Source organism: Sander lucioperca, chromosome 2, assembly GCF_008315115.2.
Source record: "Sander lucioperca isolate FBNREF2018 chromosome 2, SLUC_FBN_1.2, whole genome shotgun sequence".
Lineage (NCBI taxonomy): Eukaryota > Metazoa > Chordata > Actinopteri > Perciformes > Percidae > Sander > Sander lucioperca.
Window position 1 is genome coordinate 15,434,393 of NC_050174.1, and position 24,210 is coordinate 15,458,602.

The 24,210-nt window shown below is 40.2% G+C and overlaps 2 protein-coding genes across 8 annotated transcripts in view; one reads left to right on the forward strand and one right to left on the reverse strand.

Annotated features, from left to right (window-relative positions):
- Nucleotides 1-6,444: 6,444 nt before the first annotated feature.
- On the reverse strand, nucleotides 6,445-11,710 carry tmem167a (transmembrane protein 167A). Its single transcript, XM_031308851.2, has 4 exons — nucleotides 11,510-11,710; nucleotides 9,582-9,691; nucleotides 7,446-7,480; nucleotides 6,445-7,341 (listed from the first exon to the last, which is right to left on the reverse strand). Exons 1-4 carry the CDS (start codon nucleotides 11,510-11,512, stop codon nucleotides 7,271-7,273), a joined length of 219 nt encoding a protein of 72 aa, XP_031164711.1. The 5' UTR covers nucleotides 11,513-11,710; the 3' UTR covers nucleotides 6,445-7,270.
- Nucleotides 11,620-24,210, forward strand: part of LOC116056630 (DNA repair protein XRCC4) — a 36,422-nt gene continuing 23,831 nt past the window's right edge. For all 7 annotated transcript variants that reach the window (XR_004106622.2, XR_004106623.2, XM_031308847.2 and 4 more), the window contains exons 1-3: nucleotides 11,620-11,781; nucleotides 18,051-18,192; nucleotides 18,987-19,177. Coding sequence is in view for 5 of the 7 variants with exons in the window: in XM_031308847.2 (XP_031164707.1) it covers nucleotides 18,054-18,192; nucleotides 18,987-19,177 (330 nt within the window). In the remaining 2 variants the exon portion in view is untranslated. The remainder of the gene's footprint in view (nucleotides 11,782-18,050; nucleotides 18,193-18,986; nucleotides 19,178-24,210) is intronic.

The following is a 24,210-nucleotide window of genomic DNA, read 5'->3' on the forward strand; positions in this document are numbered from 1 at the left end:
ACTTGCCCCTTTGTAGTTGAGACAGATGCCAGCCAGCACGGATTAGGTGCCGTGTTATATCAGCAGCAAGGTAACACTAAACGAGTGATAGCGTACGCAAGTCGCAGGCTACGCCATGCTGAGAGGAATGACCGTAATTACAGTAGCATGAAGCTGGAGTTACTTGCTCTAAAATGGGCGGTCACTGAAAAGTTCAGGGGTTATTTGCTTGGATCAAAGTTTGTGGTCCTTACAGATAATAATCCCCTCTGTCACCTTCAGACAGCTAAGCTGGGCGCCATAGAACAGCGGTGGGTGTCGCAGCTATCCGTGTTTGATTTTGAGGTAAAGTACCGACCTGGGTGTAGTAATGCTGCAGCAGATGCCCTCTCTCGGCAGGAGTTTGCAGGGGAGCCTGAATGTGTCTCAGACTCCGATTTTGATGATTGTGTGGCTATCTGTAATGTTGTATGTAGAGGAACAGTTTTAGAGCCGGGCCTTGTCTCTAAGGGTCTTGAGTGTTACAAGGTAAGACAGATCCGTGCTTTAGAAGCAGGTTCTGCGGAGCAGAGTGACAGACAGGGAAACACCTATACACTCCCAGGTTATACCCGAGAAGAGCTTATAGACTTCCAAAAGAATGATCCCACTCTGAAAGAGTTTATGAAGTTTTGGGATCAAAGTAGGAGGCCGAGCCAAAAGGATAGAGCTGTCATGTCCAGGCCAGTTAAACGGTTACTGAAACAGTGGGGTGGCATCCGTCAGCGAGAAGGGTTGCTGTACCGAGTTAAAACTGGCCCACAGCATGGTGAATGTTGGCAGCTGCTCTTGCCTACTTGTTTAAAAGACCAAGTCATAGAAAGTGTACATAACAACATGGGGCATCAAGGCATTGAGCGTACTGTGAATCTACTAAGAGAGAGGTGTTTCTGGGTGGGGATGTATGAAGATATTGAGAGCTGGATTAAAAACTGTCAGCGATGTATTCTGACCAAAATGCCTCAGCCCAAAATCCAGGCTCCAGTTAAGGCGTTTCTAGCCTCCCGACCTCTTGAGGTCATTGCTGTAGATTTTACAGTGTTAGAGAAAGCTACAGACGGACGTGAAAATGTCCTAGTGATCACGGATGTGTTTACCAAATTTACTCAAGCATATCCTACAAGAGATCAAAAAGCTGACACAACAGCAAAAGTTTTGCTAAAGGAGTGGTTCATGAAGTACGGGGTGCCGGAGAGATTACACTCTGATCAGGGCCGAAATTTTGAGAGTGAAGTTTTAGCGGAACTGTGCAAGCTCTATGGTGTTAAAAAGACAAGAACAACTCCTTACAGGCCACAGGGTAATGCTCAGTGTGAAAGGTACAACCGGACACTCCACGATTTACTGAAGACACTCCCACCAGGGAAAAAGAGACGGTGGCCTGAGCATCTTCCTGAGTTAGTTTATGCCTACAATGTCACGCCACATTCCACTACAGGGTATTCACCCTATTATTTACTTTTTGGGGTACAACCACATCTCCCTGTAGATGCATTATTAGGGCATGAGCATGTTACAGACAGGAAACAGGACTGGTTGTCTGTCCATCAGGAGAGGTTGAGACAGGCACATGAGCGAGCCAGGGAGTACTCAGAACAGAAGGCAGCTGAGAGAATCTCTCTTCAAAATAAGAAGGTGTTTTGTCCTCCTGTAGGCATAGGTCAGCTTGTCTATTTGCGTTACAGGCCGTTAGGGAGAAATAAGATTCAAGATGCATGGAGTCCTATAGTCTACAAAGTTGTTGATGTACAAGGGACCACATACACTGTCGAACCTTTGGAAGGAGGGCCCATTAAGAGAGTCCACCGGACTGGGTTGCGCCCAGGAGCGATCCCGGTTCCTAAACCAAGAACTAAGGTTAGGGCACAAACTAACAGTCTGCCTGTAGCTGAAGAGATTTTTGAGTCAGCTGAGCCTGATTTTGTAGTGGTAGAAGATGTCACTGAGCACCCCACAGCAGAACAGGTTGATGTGCACATAAGGGAGGATACAGGAGTTGATGCTATTAAAGAGAATGAGTCAGGTTGTAGTGGTGCGGGCACTTATGACACTGAGCCAAGTGTTTATGAAAGCGAGTGTTCAGATGAGGATTTGCATTTAGGAGCTGGTAATGATGTCATTCCCGATGAAACTGTCAGGGATAAACATGTAACCAGAACAGGCCTGAGTTCCAGTGTACCGTTTCCTACTGTCAGGAGAAGCACGAGGACAAGGGCAGGGTTTCATTCAAATCCATTCCACTTACCTAAGTCCACATGTAATGCAGTAACAGTCCGCACAGAGATGGTCTCACAGGTGTTAACAAGCCTGGGTGCTGCCTTATTTGAGAAAGCCATGCAAGGAGTAATTGGGTCAGCTCAGGTTTTATAATCATCAGGGACGCTGATTTATTGCAGGGGAGAATGTAGCCGGGTGGTGAATTGGTTGTAACAACCCCATCACAGTTATTTCTGGTTTGTTTCAGTATGTATTTTGTGTTCTAAAAATAAAAGAAATGTGCATGTTTGTTTGTTTGCTGGCAGAGCGTACATTTTAAGTAGTTATTCCAGCCACTAGGTGGCGGTGTCACACGCCAAGTGTTGCGCGGTGCCTCTTGGTCGCTCTCTCTTTCTTTTCGGGCCGATCAGGGAAACTGCACTGTGGAGAGTCCTGTGTACATCGTGTGAAATAAATAGGTATATATTGCATAACTGGTTAAAAACATGTATGTACAAAAGGTTAAAATGATATCTGTGTTCATCGTTTAACTGGATGACATGTTATAGATGAGATTGACTTTGGATGGATGTCGATGGACTTCACGTGTAGCGGCCGACGCCAGCGTTTCCATGTGTTAGCAAGACAGAGTGACAAGTGTGTGAAGTTGTGCGCTCCCTGGTGAAGCCCGTTTATTTTCGGAGTCTGTATTCTGTGAAATGTAAGTGGTTTCTAAGTCAAACTGTACATTTAAGAATCAACTGGAGTTTATTGTGAAGGTATATTTATATTGTTTTGTTTTCTATGTCAGTGTTCTAAGCCCACTGCCGTATGTTTGGATCATTTTGTTTTAATAATTTTGGTTTTGGCCTTTCTGTCAAATTGAAAGAACTGTAAATATTACAGAAATAAACGAACCCCGACAAAGTTATTGTGTTCTGTGTGGGTCTAAGTTCAGCAGACTACATCTGTTTCCCTGTCATTATCTTTCTAACCTGGTATCTCTTTTGCATTTCCTTTCCCTCTGTTCATCTTTCATTTTCTCCAACAACAAAGAAAAATGCAGTGATTCTAACAGGCTCCACTGATCATTTAAAGGGTCAAGGCCAGTTTGGACGCTCTGCTCAGCAGGATATGGTTGCGACTTTATTAGCCCTATTGCCTTTGAAGTACTCAAAACGACTACAAGAAACTTTCCTGCCTGATCAAAGGAAGAAAAGAGACAATAACATCAGACTAACATGCTCTTCTACTGGAGCTGTATCAATGATGATGTATACACCCTAAACACTTTGGATATGAGTTATTTTGGATATTATATCCTACAGTGTAGAGCTGCACAAGAAACATCACACATTTATAAGTATCTGCTGAGGGAACATTTGCAAACACAGTGAGCGATTCAGGAGCATTTGATTTAGCCTCAATGTAAATGTCTTTATTGCTTATCTGAGAATCATTTTCCATCATCACTGCAGGAACAGATAAAAAAATTATGATCTGGAAATGAAACTGAATGAGCTCAGTATTGTACCAATCAGTGAGGTCGACATGAATCCTGATCTCTGCATCAATCATATGCACCTCTTTACGACACAGCTGACATTTGCCGTAATTATTCATGTAAATTAATGATGCATGAAACACCACACTATATTAGATGAGGTGTTTTGGATATGATGTCTAAATCTCATGCCATCTCATGCTGTCACTTCTTTGGCTGCGCCTCTAATCCCTTCAAAATAAAGGGTAAGGGAGTTCATGGAGAAAGGCTCTTTGGAGAGTATCATTTTACAGTACATTTTGCACAAGATATGCATTTAAAATAACAAGGTCATGCCCAGGATATTATAAATTCTGACTTCATGAGTTCCAACCAAAGCATGTTTTGAACAAACGGCAACTTTTCATATTTTATTCATTTGGTTAACTGTTTAATTATATTGTCTGTAAATGTTATTTTTCTTAATGGACGTCTTCTTCGTACTACCAGGAATACAGTTCTAGTGGGTGGAATATTGATTTACTTGTTTGTTGGCATAAAAGTAGCCAAATTTAAATATATTACGTCTAAATAAATACTGGAATTAGCCTACAAAATATCAACAAAGTGTTGTTTGATCACAAATCAAACAGTAGCAAGACTTAAGACATGTTGGATATCTACAGTGTACATCCCACGTTTTCATTGTAAGACACCATTTCAAAACCTAAGGGACCCACGAGAATGAAAGAAAGAAAGAAAAACATAAGAGGATGAAGGTAATAATGACATGTAAAACAGAGTTTTCCCACACTGAAAAGAAAAGGGTCTATTTTCTTATGGTCTTAGCCATTTGGCGTCCACAGTTTTGGCGTCCACACACAATTTTGATTGTTGGCCAAGCCAACTCAAACACAGAAATCAGGGCATGTATTCAATCACTTTACAAACAACAGGAATAGTCCAAATGTTGTTTTAGGCGTTTAGTCACTGGGTCACCGCCAGATATTCGTCATTGCAACTGTGCCCACACTTTAAGGCAGATTAAGAATAATCAGTTTGATTGAAAAAGTAACAAAAAACAAGTTAGTCCGTTTGACCATCCTCAAAAGGCATTTAAGCCAGACCCAAGAGTCTACAGTTTCCAACCATCTGTTGATTTTCTTAACAGTAGGATTATTCAATACCACTGCACTACAAAAGACTTAATATTCTGTTATATTCTGTTTTTTAATTCTGTGTGAAAAACCAGAATGATAATAACAGCTGCTATCATCAGCTGGAGTAAGCCACTTCACGTCTCCCATATCTTTTTCCTTTCATCATCACCCAAGACATTAGCTTGGTTCGATGACCCAGTGATGTCCCTCCAGGCCACCAGTATCTCTGCTTCCCAAGATAGAAGCAGATAACTGACAGCGTCCTGCTCCTCTGTGTCTCCTGTATCTGCGTCACTGCCTGATAATCCAAACTTTACCGGCAGCCTTCACTTGATGCTTTATCTCAACCTGGGAGTGCCAAAACGGATGCACGCCAATATGGGATCCACGTTCCCTAACAAGGGACTGTGAGCGGGGGTGTTGGGATCTGGGCACTCAGCAGCGATCCGAGTATCAAAGGTGAGTGTGTCAACAAGTCTCCTTCTTTATATAAATCCGTACCACACAGAAGAGAGAACATTGTGTCGGATGCTTCTAGTGTTACCCACTCTAGTAACTGTTTACTTCTATGCTTTTTCTTTCAATTTCATGACAAACCCATAATGCAACTCTACTATTTTCCTTAACAGTACATGTCAGATTTGATAAATTGTGTGGCTGACGGTAAAAATCAAGTGAGACGGTACATTCTGAAGTTATAACTTGCCGCTAACCTTTCATAGCGATCATATAGCTTGTTACATGTGGTGCTAGGAATGATGTCACACTATCTGGAATTCTGCTTGTATGCTGCCAAGGTTGTCCATTGAGAGGATTTGCCATCTAAACCAGCAATTACACAGTTTTAGTTGTAGCCTTCTAATAAACATTCTGGATATCCTTCACAGTCTCCTGTATTTCATCCAATACTTCAAGGCATTACATCAAAGGTTGTCCTGGTTTGAATGTAATTCTAATGCAGCTTACACTACAACATATCTGGAACTAAACAGATATCTAGCAAGGTCATGTTGTATGGTACAATCAGGGGACAGCTCTTTGCAGTAAACCCTGTGAAGATGAGTGTTGACTGCAAGGTTATAGAAGAGGTTATCGCAAACTCTTCACTGTCCATCTCACTCTATGAGGACTATGCTTCCGTTGTAACCTAATGCAGCAATACTTAAAAAGAGCTGTACTCGATATTCAGTACATTAATAAAGCAGTAAAAAAGTATTTGCAATTTTAAGATATAGTGAAGTAACGGCGTCCTGAGCAGAATGAAGTCACACTCCCTCTGTGTGTTATGTTATCCGAGCTTCGCCGTTTTGTTTTGGTAGCCAATCCGGCCACGTATGCATGTTAGTGCCTTGTCCGTCGGTATCAGACGCCAAGGGCCGTGACAAAGCGTAGGTATTTGACAAGTTGGGGAACGGTCTGTGAGAGAGTGGTGTGGAGGCAAACCCAGCCAACTTTTTCCCAGTATTTCAAGTACAGCTCCTTTAGGGTTGTAGTTTCCTCCTAATCACGAAACATGTCTAACTCTGCATTTGCAATCTTACATGTACAGTATGTGTAATCAAGTCCTTAAAGAAAGATTGACAAAGGTTTAACAGGTTCATCAACATGTATTTTGCATGTTTGAATTCAATAATGACACTTCATTTTACAGTGTGGCATCATCACAACAGACACAAACCAAAAATTACCAAAAAGGATGTTTTTAATAAATAGCAGCAAACTGACTGACTTTAAAAACATCAGTAGCTCTTTGAGGCAAACATGTAGCACTATTAGCCACCTGAAGAGCTATACTATCATTTTGTTTGCTGTGAAATAGGATCATTTCTAGATGCAACAAACAGGGCACAGGCAACAAACAGGGTGCTGAGATGGGTTGAAGTCACACCTCGCTATAACTCAGTTTACAAATATAAGCCTCAATTTGAATCGCATAACAATTATGAACATTTATGAAGGTCCGTTTTGTGGAGAATTTCAAAATGGTCGATGCAATTGTGACAACTTCAAAACACATCGGTTTGAAATGTTTGGACAAAAAAATTATCATTTTGATCCCACCAGAATAACTTCTTTCCTTTAAACAAAATGGCAGATAACAAAAAAAACATTGGCCCCCCCACACACATACATCCGTAAATAAACATTCCACATAAGCAAACAAGGACAGACCTGGAGTCCGTGGAGGGATCTAGACACACTCTTGGGCTATCAGCTCATCCCCCCCCCCCCCCCACCTACACAAGACACATTTTTCTCTCTCCGTGGCTACGGTGAGTGGTGACGGCTCTCCGTTTTTGTATTATCTAAGTGATACCCTCGGAGGCCCTGTTGTGCTTCTAGGATGTGTGTGTCCATGCCTTGTTGTCTGTTCATTTCCCCAATGTTTCCATTCGTGGTTTTCTTTGGACTGCTACTGTAGAAACAGTATACTAAAAGCCATGATGACACAGCAGCAAGCAACCCAGGGACTCTTCCGCTCACCTGGAGAAAATAAATAATGTCATGTGCAAGGCTACATCATTAAGCAACATTTCATTGATATGAAGAAGAAAAAAATGAAAAAAACAAAAACACAATAGGCTTACCTATTCTGGCACACTTCCAGAAAATTCCTAGAAGCCTAAAAGAAAAACAATTAGAAAATTACAAGCAAGAACAAATGTCTGTTATTAAATGTTAAAAAGAGGCTGGGCCCTGTGTTGATATGTCAAGGTGGTAGCTACAGTAACTGGTAGTCAGACTCCTGGCACAACTTTCCAAGAGGACTGTGCTCAACTTCCTACAAAACCCAGACAGCATCAGATGTCCATTTCCATGTAAGGGGTGTTCACATTGGAGGAGGGGGGGACAGCAGGCAAGTCTTATTATCTCTAGTGACAGCTGAGGCAAATGTTGCATTCCAGGCCTTTGCTTTTCTGACGTGCTTGTCGGCCTGTGTGAGGGTGTGTCTGTCTGCAAGTGTACAAGTTTAAAAGCCAACTTTCAAACTGACCAGATGGTGTCAGAATCTCATTGTGATTTTTTTTCTTTTGTTGACTTCAGAGAGCCCTGGTTTTAAAGAGGCCATATGCAGTTTTTGCCATTTCTTTGCGGTTTTCAATCGCTTTTTTGCTCGCAGGTTTCTCTATAGAGCTCCCCCTACAGCTTCGGAATAGATATTTGGCAGCTCCTATGTTTACTTGTGTCTGACTCCTCGCTCGGTCAGTCTGCCGTTTCCTCTTTCTCTGTTCCTCTGACAATGCTTTTCTAGCTTTCTGCTTCTTTTTTGCCGTCTCAGCCATGACGATAGTGTGAAAAACTCCATCGCTACCTTGTTAGCCGGTTCCTGAATGGGCGTATGTGTGCAGTGCCGTGAAGCAATTCGATACAAGGCGAGACCTGATATCACGTGATACTTCCTGATGCTGAGGCCGGCGGCTCGCCGGCCGAAAGTTGCAAGGGTGGTTTTACCGCTCACAGGCGCTAGGGGGGAGCGAGATGACCACCATTCAACTCGAAAAAAAAGTAATTTAACCATTCCAATGACCCTGAAGCTGTTCCGTTAAGGTAAATTAAGCTAAAAAAAAAACTGCATAGTTCCCCTTCAAAGTTACATTTTCTACAAGTTAGGAAAAATATGTATTTTTTTTTTTTATTATCTACAAATGTTTTTATGTAGAAAACATGAATTCTTCCCCTCAGATTCTATCACTACCACCCACAAATTATCTGCATAATGTGTGGCACCAAATCAACACAAATAACATCTAATGCCTTAGTCAACAAATCAATCCAGATGGAAAACTATTAAATCATCCCATCTGCCACTCTGTCTCATTTGTTGTTAGCCTGAAGAGGGTGTCCCTCCATGCTCTAATGGTGTGTGTGTGTGTGTGTGTGTGCTGTTCCTGGCCTGTGCCAGACTTATTAGAAGTGAATCATGGAGTTTGCACATCCAAGAATAATAATGAACATTTAGGCTTTCTGCTACTTTACTTGTGTCGAGGATCTTATTATTAGCTGAAGAAATAAGCAGGTGTCCTTAGTAGTAGAGCTGCAACTAACACTTTTTTTTATTGTAGATTATTTTCTTGATTAATCGATTAGTTGTTTGGTCTATACAATGTCAGAAAATTGTTAACAAGTGTTGACCAGTGTTTCCCAAAGATGATATCCTGAAATGTCTGTTTTGTGCAAAACTCAAATATATCCAGTTTACTGTCATAAAAGGAGTAAAGTGAGTTGCAGAGGGATGGATCAATTAAAATGATAGGGCTTACATACATACACTCCATTAAGATTCTACATTTCAAGCAGAATCAGCTTTATCACAGACTGTTTCTACCACAGAAAGAAAACAAACCGCTCTAATATAAAGTTGAAATACTGAACTGCTGAATTACTTATGATGAAGCAGAATGTATAGCACTTACATGAAAAACAAATAATGTGTGTCTTAGCATTGTCACTGATTGCTGTATTACTAAACACTAGCAAGCACTGACTGAATTAGAGGGGCCATAAGAGAAGAGTGTGATCTTTTTCAATGTCTTTATTCCACCCCGAGTCTTAGACTTAGATAATAAGCGATAGTAAAGAAGTGTATTAACACTCCAATGATTTGGTTATACAGTTTGATATAACATGGTGTCCCAATCTAAGAGACAAAGGCTCAATTAATCACTGGAAATACATCAATTGCAGCTTCATTGTTAAGTATCTCATATAGTATCTGAGCATACCCGGACTTGTTCTTGTCTAGCATACTGGGAGCCAGCGCTCTGATGTAGGCACAGGTACAGATCAGGAGGAGAATCACTGTTAACAGTGACTGGAAGTTGAAAATGGCCGACTGCAAGATGAAAAAGAAATTCTACATTTAGTAACAGACATGATCTAGTGCAGCTCACCAGCAATACATCATACAAATTAGAAACACTGACTTTCCTTTAGTTCATTTTCTGTAACACTGGTGTCATGCTATACTTGTCACAAGGAATGTTGTTGTACCAGCTGTGCATTCTGTGTGACAAAGAACTTGGCTGGCTGTGTAGACCCAGTTAGACTCACACCATTGTCAAAGACTCGACGCCAAATAGCATGTTTTCGATGGCGTGCCAGTCAAAATGATCCTACATTTTCATATACTAATTTACAAAATCAATTTTGTGGCTTAAGAAAAATCTAAATCACATACTGCCATGTGCCAAAAGGGAGACCCAATACTACTCTGCCTAGCTTTAAGCTATGCAGCTTATTTAAAAGCCATAACAAACTGTAGGACCCGACTTCATCCCAAACGGTCTGAACTGCAGATTAGTGATTTGTGTTTGTTTTTGTGTGTTAAATGCATACTTTTCTAGCTCTTCGACAGTTGTGTGTCTGCTGATGCTCCTGACATGGTAAGCAACGCTAAATGAGGATGATACTGATGACATAGGCTAAGTCATCCCTTCCCTGTTTGGGTATAAATGTGTGGCCCCGTCCTTGCCTGTCATCTACACTGGGGTGCAGCTTAGTTGGCCAACAATACTGGACATCTCACAGACAAAGACAAGGATCATCATACATGTAATTAACTACTCTGCACTCCAAAGCGGAAACTACAAAAGGGCTTTATAAGATTTCTGATGCAACCTCTTCTGGAACCTTCCGTTTCTACTCACAGAAATATGTGTATTAATCCTAAAACTGTTAATGTAGTATCATTCTGGGATGCTCTCATATGTGCCCTGAATTCCAGATATTTAAATATGATACATTCCTAACATGGTGATAGACATGCCTTTTAGGCATTTAGATAATTTGACATAATCATACATTAAAAAATAAATAAATAAGCATGTATACTTTTTTTGTCTTGTTACCAGATAGCACTAATTACACTCCTGCCACAGCTAACTTAGTACTATATTACTACCATTTTGTTGTTGGCAAAATGACAACATTATAACCGTTTTGAATTTCAAAAGTGTGTATTGGGATCATATTTTGGACGTTGTGATACATATGATTCTGCCTGCGGCGATCATGCATGTGTGTTTGTTGTTGCTACATGTTTTGTTTAAGAAGAAAGTTTTAATACATTGTCCGCTTGTCATTAAGATTACAGTTAAATAAGTTATTCTGGGAATAGTCAAGATAACTAATTACTTATGAGCTTTGGTTTAAAATATTCCCGTTATTGCAAGCTCAAATTTGTAATGCCAAACCACAATGTGTAGCCGAGCCACACATACATATAACGTTACATGCTCCCTAAAGAATGGTGCAGCTACGTGGCACACACCTCAAAACATTGCGATGCCAGCATTGTTTGTAACGTTACTCATTAATTTGCGACATATTAAGCCTTTGTTATCAAACTACTCACATTGACACACGATTGCAACTTACGTGATGATATGGAAATATAGTAAAGTGAGATTTAAGAATAGAAACATACATGTGACAGATAGATTGGCTTAACGTTTAGCCTATTTTAGCTAGCCAATGCTAGCAAGCTAGTTTAGCATTTACTATACGTCCTGCTTTACACCGAAAATCAAGCTATTAGTTGTTGTCAGAGAGTTTTTCGGACACACATTAGACGTAGAATGTGTGTTATAGAATATGCTTAAAATACACTGTCAAAGAGCAGAAGCACTTAATTAATGAAAAACAACCTTACCATTTTTTGTTGTGAGTCAAAGCCACATCACAGTTCCTGCTCTCTGGAACGTACGTAACGTAACCAAAGATGTTTACGTAACGTAACGTAACGACGCATTGCGCGCAAAACCTCGTGTGCTGGTTGGCTGAGAACCTACAGCCTATGCTGAGAACACAGGAGGTGAAAGTTGAAATTTCTTTCAAAAACTGTCAACAGAGAGAGCAGCATGAGTTCAGTTTCATACAAAATGCCTTCGTTTGGACAGCACTGTAGTTAGCCCATACAATACAGTAAGTATTTTGAGTAAATATGTACGTTAAGTGTTTTACATACACATGACCAAATTTATAGTTAATTCCGACTATAGAGAAAACCAAGGCGTATCTGTAACGTTACCGATAATATTCGTTCCACAATGGTGCACTGGTGACGAAGCAGAAACCCGGAAGTTAGTATAACGTTATAAAAAAATTAGTGTAGGGTGTAATCATGGATGTATTAAGAGAACTAATTCATTAGCCTTTAAATTATAATACAATCTGATGTATTATGGGGAAGAGAATGAAGTGAACATCTGTATATTATAAGGCAGATATACTGCTGAAAGACTGCTTCAGTAGTATCACTTTGACCATTGGTAACTTGAGATGAGGATTTATAACATGTTGCAGACTTCACATTTAAGCAATTATAAAACAAATCCTTAGTTTCATAGTTATTAGTATCATATAGATAAATTTGACTGGTATATTTATTTTTATATTTTCATACCCTGATAGATACTATCCTCTTTTTTTGACATTTTTGTGGTCCACTTTTCCCTGAAAGTTTTTACAATGAAGTCCCCTCCCTCCAACCAGCCACGGCAGCATCTTGATTGCATTGAAACCACGTTTCATAAATTCCCCTCAACCATAGGCGTCGATTTCGGTGGGGACGGTGTGTACGCGTACCTATCAGATTTCGTCATGAGTCATTTACCCACCACTTTTTTTGAAAACCTTGAGCTCAATTTAGTTAAAAAAAAATAAAGTTCATAACACATATAATTCTTGAGCGACAGATGCCAACAAATCCACAAAAATCTCTATCCCCACAGGGCAGGCACAGACACAGCCGTTCTGCTGCTGCGCTGGCTACATGCTTCTCTGTTCACAACATTTCCTGTCGGGACATTCTAAAACGCTTAATGTGAAAAAGCTTAACGTGGTTTAATGTACCTAAACAACGATCAATGATCACCAAATTTCTCATGGCCATATCTTGTCATGAACACTTAAGCCTGTCAAAAAAAACTAAACCGAAATCCAACGATTATAGAAGTGATCTCACATTAACGTTTTCTTCATGGCGTGGAAAAGGCTTAACGTGGTTTAATGTACCTAAACAATGATCAATGATAATACCAAAAATACCAAATTTCTCTCTCATATTGCTCCTCATAACCACTGAAAACTGTCAAAAAAATCGAACCAGAAATTTGGTGATCGTTGTTTAGGTACATTAAACCACGTTAAGTTTTTTCACGTTAGGACTTATAAAGCCCATGAGAACCGTGGAGAGTCAACCCACAGCCGCTCCGCTGCCCTGCTGAAAATGTGAAGCAGAAACGCTTAATGTCAGATAACGTCCATAATAATTGGACTTTTGGTTCGATCCTCTGCATGTCTAATGCTTTTTGAAAACTTAAGGCTTTCTTCTTCATAAAGCGTGTCGGACATCATCACATTTTTGTATACATTTTTATTCATTTACATTAGTAAGATACAGGACAGCGTCTTTCAAAACATGACCTGCACGAAAGAGGAAAAACAAATGAATGCGTCATGGTACCCAGCACTTCTGGAAATGCACTTCCGAATGCGTCTCTGTCCCCAGCACATTTAAAACCAAACTGACGCCCATGCCCTCAACCCTTCTCTCACAGACACTCCTGCAGAGCTCTTCATGTAAGAAGAAATCTGTCAGATTATAAACCACACATGAATCATGTTTTGCATATTTTTTTCAACAAGAGGATAATGTGGATGTGGATAAAAAAAGACTTCAAAATGGAGAGTCTGGTTTCTAACAGCAAGAGATGAGCAAGTGTTTTTTAAACCGATGCACATTCCTCTTAATCTGATTACGTTTTAAAGTTTACAGTGCACTGACCTATTTATTCATTGAGAGTTGCTTTACATTTGTGACTGAGCAAGTTTTAAGTACTGTAACTTATTCCTATGTCAAAATTGGAGATGTAAGAATAACCTGTTATTGTACGGCTGAATCCAGGGTTGGCAAGATGTTGTGTACAACATTATATACATATACATTATATAGAAGAGCTGAGGTCACGAGGGCAACCCTTTCAGGCTAGCTATGTAGCCTATGTTTGTTTAAAAGGATTGCCCTCTTGTTGGAATTAGTCATCTCCTCACAACCAGTGGTGCAAAGAACCACTGGTACAGTTTCTATTCTAAAATGGGTTATTGACGAGGGTTTCACCCAGAAAAGTTGTCAGGCCCGGTGGCAAGTGTCTTTTTTTGACAAGGGCCCGTCTGGGGCCAGTCACAGACTGATGGCAGCATTAATGTAGAGCCAAATAGTTATAACAGAATCATGGACGGAATCGCGAAATTGAGAATTTAAAAAAGCTTTAAGACAGATTTCCTAGGGCTCTACATTAAGTCAATGCTAAAAGCTAACTGGAGATTTGAAAATATGACTTTGTCTAAGTTTCCAACCAAGCCGCTCCACTGTATCTCAGTTGTTTAGGGATGGTGGGGGGCAATTTAGGCCCGGTGGGCCACCAGCCTTGCACTACACTGGGGGAAACCCTGTTGACTAAAGTAACATTTTATCTTTGTGTGATTTTAGTGGAATTTAAGCACTACATTATCTAGTATCTAGCATATATTTTGTGTGTGTGTAATTTATTTACCTTTATGCTGCCAGTAGTGCTTTCATTTTTCAACTTCTCTTCTCATTTCATTTTTCACCTAGTTTTCTTTTTTTAAAGTGTCATCACAGCAGTAGAGTTACAATTCTTATCCCCGATAATGTCGATAAAGGGGGTAAGCTATGTTGACGCTGAGTAGTAGAGAGGCTGAGATAATCCACCAAGAAGATGTTAAATATACTCTAGGTTAGGCCTGCACGATAAATCGTTATAAAGTTGCGATCTCGATTCACCCCTGTTTGCGATTTAATTTTTAAATGACTTTGTTTATTTTCTTTTTCTCCTTCAATTAATTTATTGAAAGCATTTGACATTGACATTAACATGTTTTAATTATGCAATGTTCAAGGACTTCAGATAGAGCCTGTATCAGGGCATATTTAGTTCAATGTGTTCTATGTCACTATTTTTGGTAGCCTACTGTACTTAAATGGTCAGTATGTACTTTATTTTCTTTATTCATTAAAGCCTCTATGTTTACAGGCTTGCGGTGATGCGCAATGTGCTATAGGTGCCATTTGTTTTGTTTTGTCATGGTTCATGTGTGCATTAAACATTACACTTCGTGAGAAAAAAATCGTGGCAGAGAATCGTGTTCAATTTCTAAGCTAAAAAATCATGATTCATATTTTTCCCCGAATCGTGCAGGCCTACTATAGGTCTGAAACTTGGATTTCAATCACAATCTCAAATGCTTTTGCTACCTTATGGGGACAAGACATCTTTGAATCTAGCCTTTGTATAGGGAGTACTGCATGTAAGAGAAGGCACATTTTGTCACACAGCATGAGACAAAGCTTGACCCTGACCCATCACCACTTCATTGCAGTCTCTGCAAGCAGCACGAATATAAGTAGTAAAAATCTCCATGGTTAAATTACAGTAGCTTTTCAAACCTGGTCTTTGAGGCATGCATCAGTCAATTTATGATCACACACACTTTACTCTTTAGGCCTTGATTCATTGTTATATTTGCTCATACTGTTTCTATTTGTCAAGTGGCTTCAGGTAGCCAACACGTGGAAATAACAATGAATAAAAGGCTATGGCACAGTCTGCTGCTGTTTAAACCCTGACTCATCCTACGATATATCGTGGACTAGCCAAAGAGTTCTCCTTTTCATCTTGAATCTATTGTATTGGAGAAAGCATGAGGGGAAAGTCCAGTGAAAGGACAGTGAGAGGACTGGTTTAATAGTCCAGGCCCATTAAAGAGACAGTTAACTGCATTAGCTTGTTCTACTCTGTATGGACTCCTCATTGAAGACACAAGATGCATAATTACAGTAGAGGCTCTCTTTGTGACTCATTTGTCTAGTACTTCCTGCACAGTTAAGTCTATTTTCATATGCAGCAATGCTGAAGAAATGACAATGAAAAGGTTGAGCAAAGAAATTATAGAGGGAGTAAGAGAGGAGGATAAGGGCTGCGTGTCAAAGCTGTGGGGAGCTTTTTTGTTGATGATTTTAAGCATTCCAGTGATGTGTCCGCCGATCGAGGAACTGAACAGGAAGACTTCGGGAGTGACTTTGAAGGTTTTGCGCAGCTCTCCATTCCTGACAGACAGCGCTGTTTATTTAATTGGAGTGTCCTTCTGTCATTACCACACGGTTATTGTCTCTGCACAACAGATGTTACAGTAACTAATGAGTAGCTGGGCTCTCTTTATGGGGTTAAAGTTGAACCCTTCAGCTCCCTCATCTTTTTCATCCCCTTTCGTCCAGCCACACCCCTTCTCGAAGCACAAGAGGTCAAATTTAATCTGTTCTTCAGGTTCTTTGTGTGTGTGTGTGTGTGTGTGTGTGTGTGTGTGTGTGTGTGTGTGTGTGCGCGCTTGTTTTACTATATTCGTGGGGTCCAAAAACCGGAGAATACAGTATACTTGTGGGGTCTGCACAGCCTTGTGGGGCCCAAAATGCTGGACCCCACAAGTTTAAAGGGCTGTTTGAGGGTTAAGACTTGGTTTTAGGATTAGGGTTAGAATTAGGTTATGGTTAGGGTGAGGGTAAGGGTTAAGGTTAGGCATTTAGTTGTGATGGTTAAGGTTAGGGTAAGTGGCTAGGGAATGCATTATGTCAATGACGGGTCCCCACAAAGATAGTGGTGTGTGTGTGTGTGTGTGTGTGTGTGTGTGTGTGTGTGTGGGGAGAGGGCACATGTGTTTGTCTATGTCAAATCTCTGCTCTATGTCTCATTTTGAATAACCTTGACCACCTGCTCTGCCAGCATATATGGTGGGGGATGCAAAGACAGAATAAAAAAGTGCTGTCACATCCTAACTTATTGCATAGTGTCTGAAAGAGGTCATTTTCATTTTTGCAAACATGTCCAGCTTGGCTAACTGCCAATTTAGCCGTCCTTTTCCCTCCATCTCCACACACTTTGCCCTGTAGTTAAGCATGGAAGATGTCCAACTCACCTCTCACTTCACGTGGAAGCAGTAATCACATGTTCTGGCCTGGACATCCGTAATCAAGTAAAAGTTTCTCAAGCCCTCTGAGAAGAAAAAACCTGATGAGTTGCCAGTAAACCAAAAGGACATGTCAGGAACCATCTCATGGATCATATTGTAATCCTTAGATCAACATCTTTCGTAACTGATCTGTTGAACGTAGACTGCTTCTGGCAGGAGACTTATGTTTAACTGCAGCAGTGAATCAGGTAGCAAAGGTTTTAGCCTGAGGGCAAGGTGACATTACCAAACGAGCTCGCTCTGCACAGTCATTGAGCAGCGTAGTATTGGCAAATAACGTTTAGTTCACAGTATCAAGTAACTCTAAGAGCATGGATCCCACGGGTTTTGCCGCAATAGATGATTGGCAATTCTCTTATCTCACATCAATGCAATACCTTACATGTGGTTGAACGAATGACATGCAGGGCTGTCATTGGTATTTGCTTCGTATTGTCAAACATGATGGCTCTTCTTAAAATGTCATATTTCTCCCAAACGATCCATTAAAAGCTAAATAAATTTGAGATGAGAAATAGTCCATGCAGCTGAGGTTAAAATTTCCCCTACAGTGTAACGTGCAGTTTTAATGGTTGTTACAAAGCTTTGTGAGTTTAAAGAGCTTACGCTTGAGCTCAGTCTCTCAAGTGGATGTTTGTAGAATCTTGTTTGCAAACTCTTGAGATGTAGTTTGGCTGTGTGAGGCAAGGATGATCAGACTCATGTTAAGAAATATGTGTACTGTAGATTGTTGGATATACACACTGACTAAATCATCAACTGGACCTTCTTTTAATAGTATTCTTCTATTTATCTTTAAAGTGTGCAATTACCTCACTGGTGGTCAGGGAGCCCACACTCCCATGCAAAAACCTGCCAAACTCTCTGTGTGGTTCCACTGACTCACAGAGACCCCTATTGAAGACACAGGGATGTTTATTACCAAATCCAAGAAGTTTGAAAACAATTGATGCAACTGGAAGATTAAGACAACCTTACAACATCAAAATGGATTGATAGGAGGGCTGTCTTCGAAGGAAGTCCTAGGACCAAATTCTAGCAGTAGACTTACGAAACATCCTGAACACAATGCCATGGGCTCGTTACAGAAACAGTGAATCATAATTTCACCTTGTGTCTTAATTCCTGTCTTTGTTTTTTTGCAGGTTATGTGTGGTACAGTCCGACAGATCACTGTAGCTACTGATCCAAGTACCCCCTACATCCTGCGAGTGGACTGGGCTGTAGACCTGGGTGCTGGGTTCACATTAGCACTCACTGATGGCAACTCTGCATGGATCGGAGAAGGTAAAGACTTCAGATATGCAAACACAAAAACACATTAAGACTCATGGACTACTCAAATAATTCCCAACGCGCAATCTTCGGCTTATGCCTTCTACAAAGACTGAAACCTTTTGACCATTGACTAGACTGGGTTGTCAACAGGTTTACCATTCATCAGAGCTCCCAAACTGTGGAGGCACCTGGCTGAACCCCATCTCACAGTATTGTAACTAAATATATATTAAACTATCTTTTAACCAGAGGGACAGCAGTGACCTTGTTTCATCATCCCTCTTCACTCCTGTGCTGCAGCTTACAGGTGTAGAAAGTAGATTAAACTCTACAAGGCTTGTCTTTGTATGTGCAAGTCAGTGTTCAGTGTGTGTGTGCAAGTCAGTGTTCAGTGTGTGTGTGTGTGTGTGTGTGTGTGTGTGTGGTTGCATATACACACAAGTACATTTTCTCTGAAAGGACACCTGGAACATAACCGCTCACTAGTTTTCTATTGCTGTCCATCTGCAGAGTTGACAGGCAGAGTTGGGGTTGTGACAGCTATGTGCGGTCTTCTGGGTCCTCAGTGTTTCAGTGTTTGATGTGTTAATTGGGACCCTCAGCCCCGCGTGAGCAGCTGTGCAACAGCTGACGACATTCCCCTAGGTTTCTCGACATGCTTTCTTTTAAATCCGCTTTCACATTGCTACATAATTAATGTTTATAGTTTTGCTCTGCAGTCTGCCATCACCTCTTTGCCCTTCTTTCAACTGTATGAATTTAAAATGATGCAACAATTAGAAAAATGCCTTCTGTGTGTCCAGTTTCAGAAGATGAGGTGACAAGGGAAGTCAACGATATGGGAGCCACAAGGGAAAGATATGTTGAGGATCTTTTTCAAGCGCTAATAGGAGGCGAAGGAGGAAGGAGAGGAGGTGACAAGGAAGCGTATTCTTTTCACATCACTCCAGATCACTGTCATCTCTCGTATCAGAAGATCTGCAATGAAATCTCGGTGAGCAAAAGCTTTGGGCGGATTTTTATTATAATACTCCGAGTGTGTAGCCAGTATGGTCTAGCTGACAAGACCTTTACATTTTTGGGGTTTTAAAGTTAATATAATAACATTTACAAGCAGCAGCAGCTTTGAGGCTGTGTTCAGACGGACAGCAGCATCGCATTAATGGGACTGCTGCCTTGGCACAGGAGTGATGCTAACGCAGAGGGCTCCGGCAAAACTAATGCAGAAAAAAACCCCGTTAAATTTGGCTCAACTTTGCTGCAAGCCAATGCAACATCATCAGGCATGTTTTACAAGCACATTTCTGGTAGATTGCTTTGTAATGTGAATGGCATATTTCAACTGTTTAATAAAATGTATTTAAATGTAATGCATCTGTATGAAGGTAAATATGGTGCAAAAAGGGAGAGCTTGTAGAATACAATGTGAGAACTTGCAGAACAAAAAATCTGAACTTGTATGTTAAAATTTGCACTTGTAAAAATAAAATTTGCACTTGTAAAAAATATTCACACACATGTGATCTGAATTTGAAGTCATACAAAGAAAAAAAACATGAGAGCTTGTAAAAAAAATCTGAACTTGTAAGTTGAAATTTGCACTTCTAGAAAATGTTCTCACACCTGTATTCTGAATGTGAAGTTACAGAAAAAATATTCACAAATGTGTAGATTGATATTTACATGAACACAATGACAGCTGCAAACTTATAATGCAACATTTACTCGTATACTTTTTTTTTTTTACTCTGGTTCATTTTCCATCACAACCACAACTCAGTGATTACAACCTCTGGAATCTGTCACTGCAACTTCACATATGTGCTCTCTCGCATCACAAAGTGGCGAATCTGCGCACCTCAACTTTCACAACACTCTTGACGATACATTTGGTGCAAAACTAATTTGTACCTGTGGACTTAGGCTGTGGAGCTCTGAGCTAACAGAACGGGAAAATCAGGGTTTCTATCGCCAGATGAGGGACAACTCTGTCCAGCTTATTTATGTAGCACGGAAACTTGGTGGAATAGCATGCTAGCGTTAGCTAGCTAACTAGCAGCCAGCCCGCTTCTAAATAAATACCTTTTAATTATCTAAACACTTTTTAACAGTCAAACTAAAACACTGGCGGTGAGCTCCACGGCCTGCAGCCGCAGACGGACTGTCATCAGTGGGGATCGACCAGCGTAGTAACACTGCTTTTGCCAGAAAGCTTCGCTGCCGACCTCAACCTGCAGTCGGAAACAATAATTTCTGCAGAATTCATTGCTGCCGAAAATTGCATCTAGGTAGCAAGGAAATGCTACTACAGAGTCTGATAAAACATTGATGTCTCTAAACCTTCTAAAATCCTAATCATTATTGATGAACATGACAAAGAGATTTACTGTTGCCTAGTTTTTAAACAGTACTTTGCCTTATAAAGTCATTATTTTCCCTAGTGGATGCAATTCTCGGCAGGGATGCGAAACTTGGCATCTGTTACCCACTGATGACGGTCCGTCTGCGGCTGCAGGCCGTGGAGCTCACCGCCAGTGTTTTAGTTTTACTGTTAAAAATGTTTAGACAATTAAAAGGTATTTATTTAGAAGCGGGCTGGCTGCTAGTTAGCTAACGCTAGCATGCTATTCCGCCAAGTTTCCATGCTACATAAATAAGCCGGACAGAGTTGTCCCTCATCTGGCGATAGAAACCCTGATTTTCCCATAGACTGTATATAAGAAGACTTTTCCCGTTCTGTTAGCTCAGAGCTCCACAGCCTAAGTCCACAGGTACAAATTAGTTTTGCACCAAATGTATCATCAAGAGTGTTGTGAAAGTCGAGGTGCGCAGATTCGCCACTTTGTGATGCGAGAGAGCACATATGTGAAGTTGCAGTGACAGATTCCAGAGGTTGTAATCACTGAGTTGTGGTTGTGATGGAAAATGAACCAGAGTAAAAAAAAAAAAAAGTATACGAGTAAATGTTGCATTATAAGTTTGCAGCTGTCATTGTGTTCATGTAAATATCAATCTACACATTTGTGAATATTTCTTCTGTAACTTCACATTCAGAATACAGGTGTGTGAACATTTTCTACAAGTGCAAATTTCAACTTACAAGTTCAGATTTTTTTTACAAGCTCTCATGTTTTTTTTCTTTGTATGACTTCAAATTCAGAACACGTGTGTGAATATTTTTTACAAGTGCAAATTTTATTTTTACAAGTGCAAATTAAATTCTTACAAGTGCAAATTTTAACATACAAGTTCAGATTTTTTGTTCTGCAAGTTCTCACATTGTATTCTACAAGCTCTCCCTTTTTGCACCATATTTACCTTCATACGTCTGACACACCTTAAAACTTTTGTTTTTAACAATTTATTTTTCAAGCTTATAAATTATGATTTTTCAGTGCCAACATTGCAGCAGTTATTAACTTGCCTTACCTGTAGATGGAGAATATCCACCTATGCAGTTTTAAACTGCTTACCTCTCTTGCCAACATATGGCAAGTTTGGACTGGAACTGCAGCTCTGAAACCGCTGTGGCTCCTGCGGGTCTGTGGTTCAGTGATATTTGCTGGAATTAGTTTTGGTTCCTTCGCATCATTGTTCAGGGACACATCACACACATATGGTAATGAACCAAAAGCTGTTGAGGAAACTGTTGACGATCAATTTGAGAGAGTTCTTGTTTATTCTTAATGGTGTAGATTTATCAGTAGTTCACCCTTGAATTCCACATCATGCACTTCCCCCTTGTCACTGTTCCCTGAGGATAAACGCATCTAACGACGTACAACAAAATAGAAAGGAAGTCTTACTTTTTATAGGGGGCTGTTAAAAAGATAAGGGTTATAGTGTCCCCACATTAAAGCAGAATTAGAACGGCTTGGTTGCCTTCAGGCCACTGTGGAATAAAGCCAGAGATAGGAATCATTCAGTCATCTAATAGCAACAATATAAGGCAGTTGTTTAATGGCTACAGCTCATAAACGTTTAGAGAAAAGGGTTTGCTGATTAGTTAAACGGTACGGTGGAGCCAGCTTGCCTTAATGTAAACAATCAGTTCCCTACATAAAATCACCTCTTTTTGAATTTATGCAGCAGTCACTGACAAAGACATGCATTACATTCTGTGCTAAGGCGATTTTTACATTTTACATTACGTTCACAGAGAGTGACCGCCCTGATGGAGTACAGGCCAGTTTGCTTTCAGTGGATTTTGGTGTTATTCTTTCAAACTATGAGAGGATGCTGTTGCTTCCAGGGAGCAGGTCACTCTGGGTCCTGGGGCTGCAGTGCAGGTAGAGGAAACCAGAGGGAGAGGGCCAAGAGGTTAGGATCACTGTAGAGACCATAAAACCCTGATTTATGGACAGGGCCGTCCCCATCTTACAATGTTAAACAACAGTTGATTAGAGCTGTTTTGTTATATTTGTCCAACTCCTCCTTGCTTTCTTTGTGTCTGTGAGTGTGGGCTGTGTATACAAGTGTGCCTCTGTGTGCATGTGTCTTTGTCCAGACGTGCAGACATACTGTTGGTTTAAGATGAGGTGGCCAGGCAAAACGGTTATTTTTACTGTAAAGGATTTTGTGACTACATGCCATATTTCAATAATGAAATTATATCAAGAATACAAATACAGAGTGGATATTCTAAACAACACATGTTGTGTTTTTGTGGATGCTTTCTTTTTCAGACTAAGTAACATACTGTATAGAGGTACACATGGTTTCCCCAAATGTAGCTTAGTTTAGCTGTTAATACTAAATACAATTCACAATGATTGACTAGTATTACTACTATGGATGTAGTAGGAATATGACCAGGTGGTAACATTAGTTAGGCTCGTCAAGGCTTTGAAATTGCAATCATTGCTGTGTGCAGTATGTGTGTGGTAGACACAATTCTAAGAATCCTGGGAGACAATTTGCATGAAGTGCTAACTACCACTCTTGTCTAACACCTGCTTCTTCTTCTTTTTCTTCCCTTGTTTGCCTTTTTTTTCCAACAAGTCAGAGGTTAAAAAGTGTAACATATTTTCCCAGCCAGATAATTTCAGGGTGCAGAAATGACCAAAAATGAGGCAAGTTTCCTCTGGAAATAGAAGAAAGGAGGCTGGAGACAAAACAGGTGGCAAACTTAAACTGACATTAATATTTTATGAATATGACCCCAGAAGTTGTAATGATGAATGTAATTTGGGTGTTTGTTGTTAAACTGCCACTAAGCAGGTGTTTTACATGGCTAAGTCAGACATGGTCTCCTCCTTAATTGCCTTTTAAGTACCAATCCGTCATTGGTGGAAAAATAAATATTCTATTACGGACACGTAATGTTCTAAGGACTTTGGAGCATTTAAGTGGAATTAACAGATACTGTATGTCTGTTTAGGAACTTGATTTGGCTCCTAAACAATCTGAAGTATGTATATTTTTTCAGTTATTTATGTAGGCCTAATTGTAATTTCACTGACATAAGTTGATTACACAATTTTACTAAGCACACACGGTCACACAAATGTTTGATCAGTTATCCAGAGGCATCCTGTCTTCCAGTACCACTAAGCTACACAGTTCTTACTTCAGACCAGCTTTCTCTAATTCTTGACATTTGTGGTAATTGAAGCAGCACGATTCTGGATGAGTCTGGGTGGATGCATGTGACACTAATTGTCCATGTTTTATGTTTGTCAAATTGAACTTGTGTTATAGTTCACTGGGGATTCCAGCTGTGCAGCATGATGCCAGTAGTCCATGTTTTTCTTATTCTGATTGAATTATCCTAAATACTGAAGTGTGAAATGATTCAATATATAATTGTGAGTGTTTGTAAATTCACAGCCTGCGTTTGTCAATTATTTACATCTCTGATATTTGTAAATCGTGTCCATGATCATTTTTAAGTGTGGGGGCCAAAAGCAAACACTTCATAGATAAAATGACAATACATTAATAGGTGACCTATTTCTGTCCTAGCTACTTTTAGCAACTTTAATGTGGTGATTCATTGGCTTGTTTTTCACTTCCCTGTCTTCATGT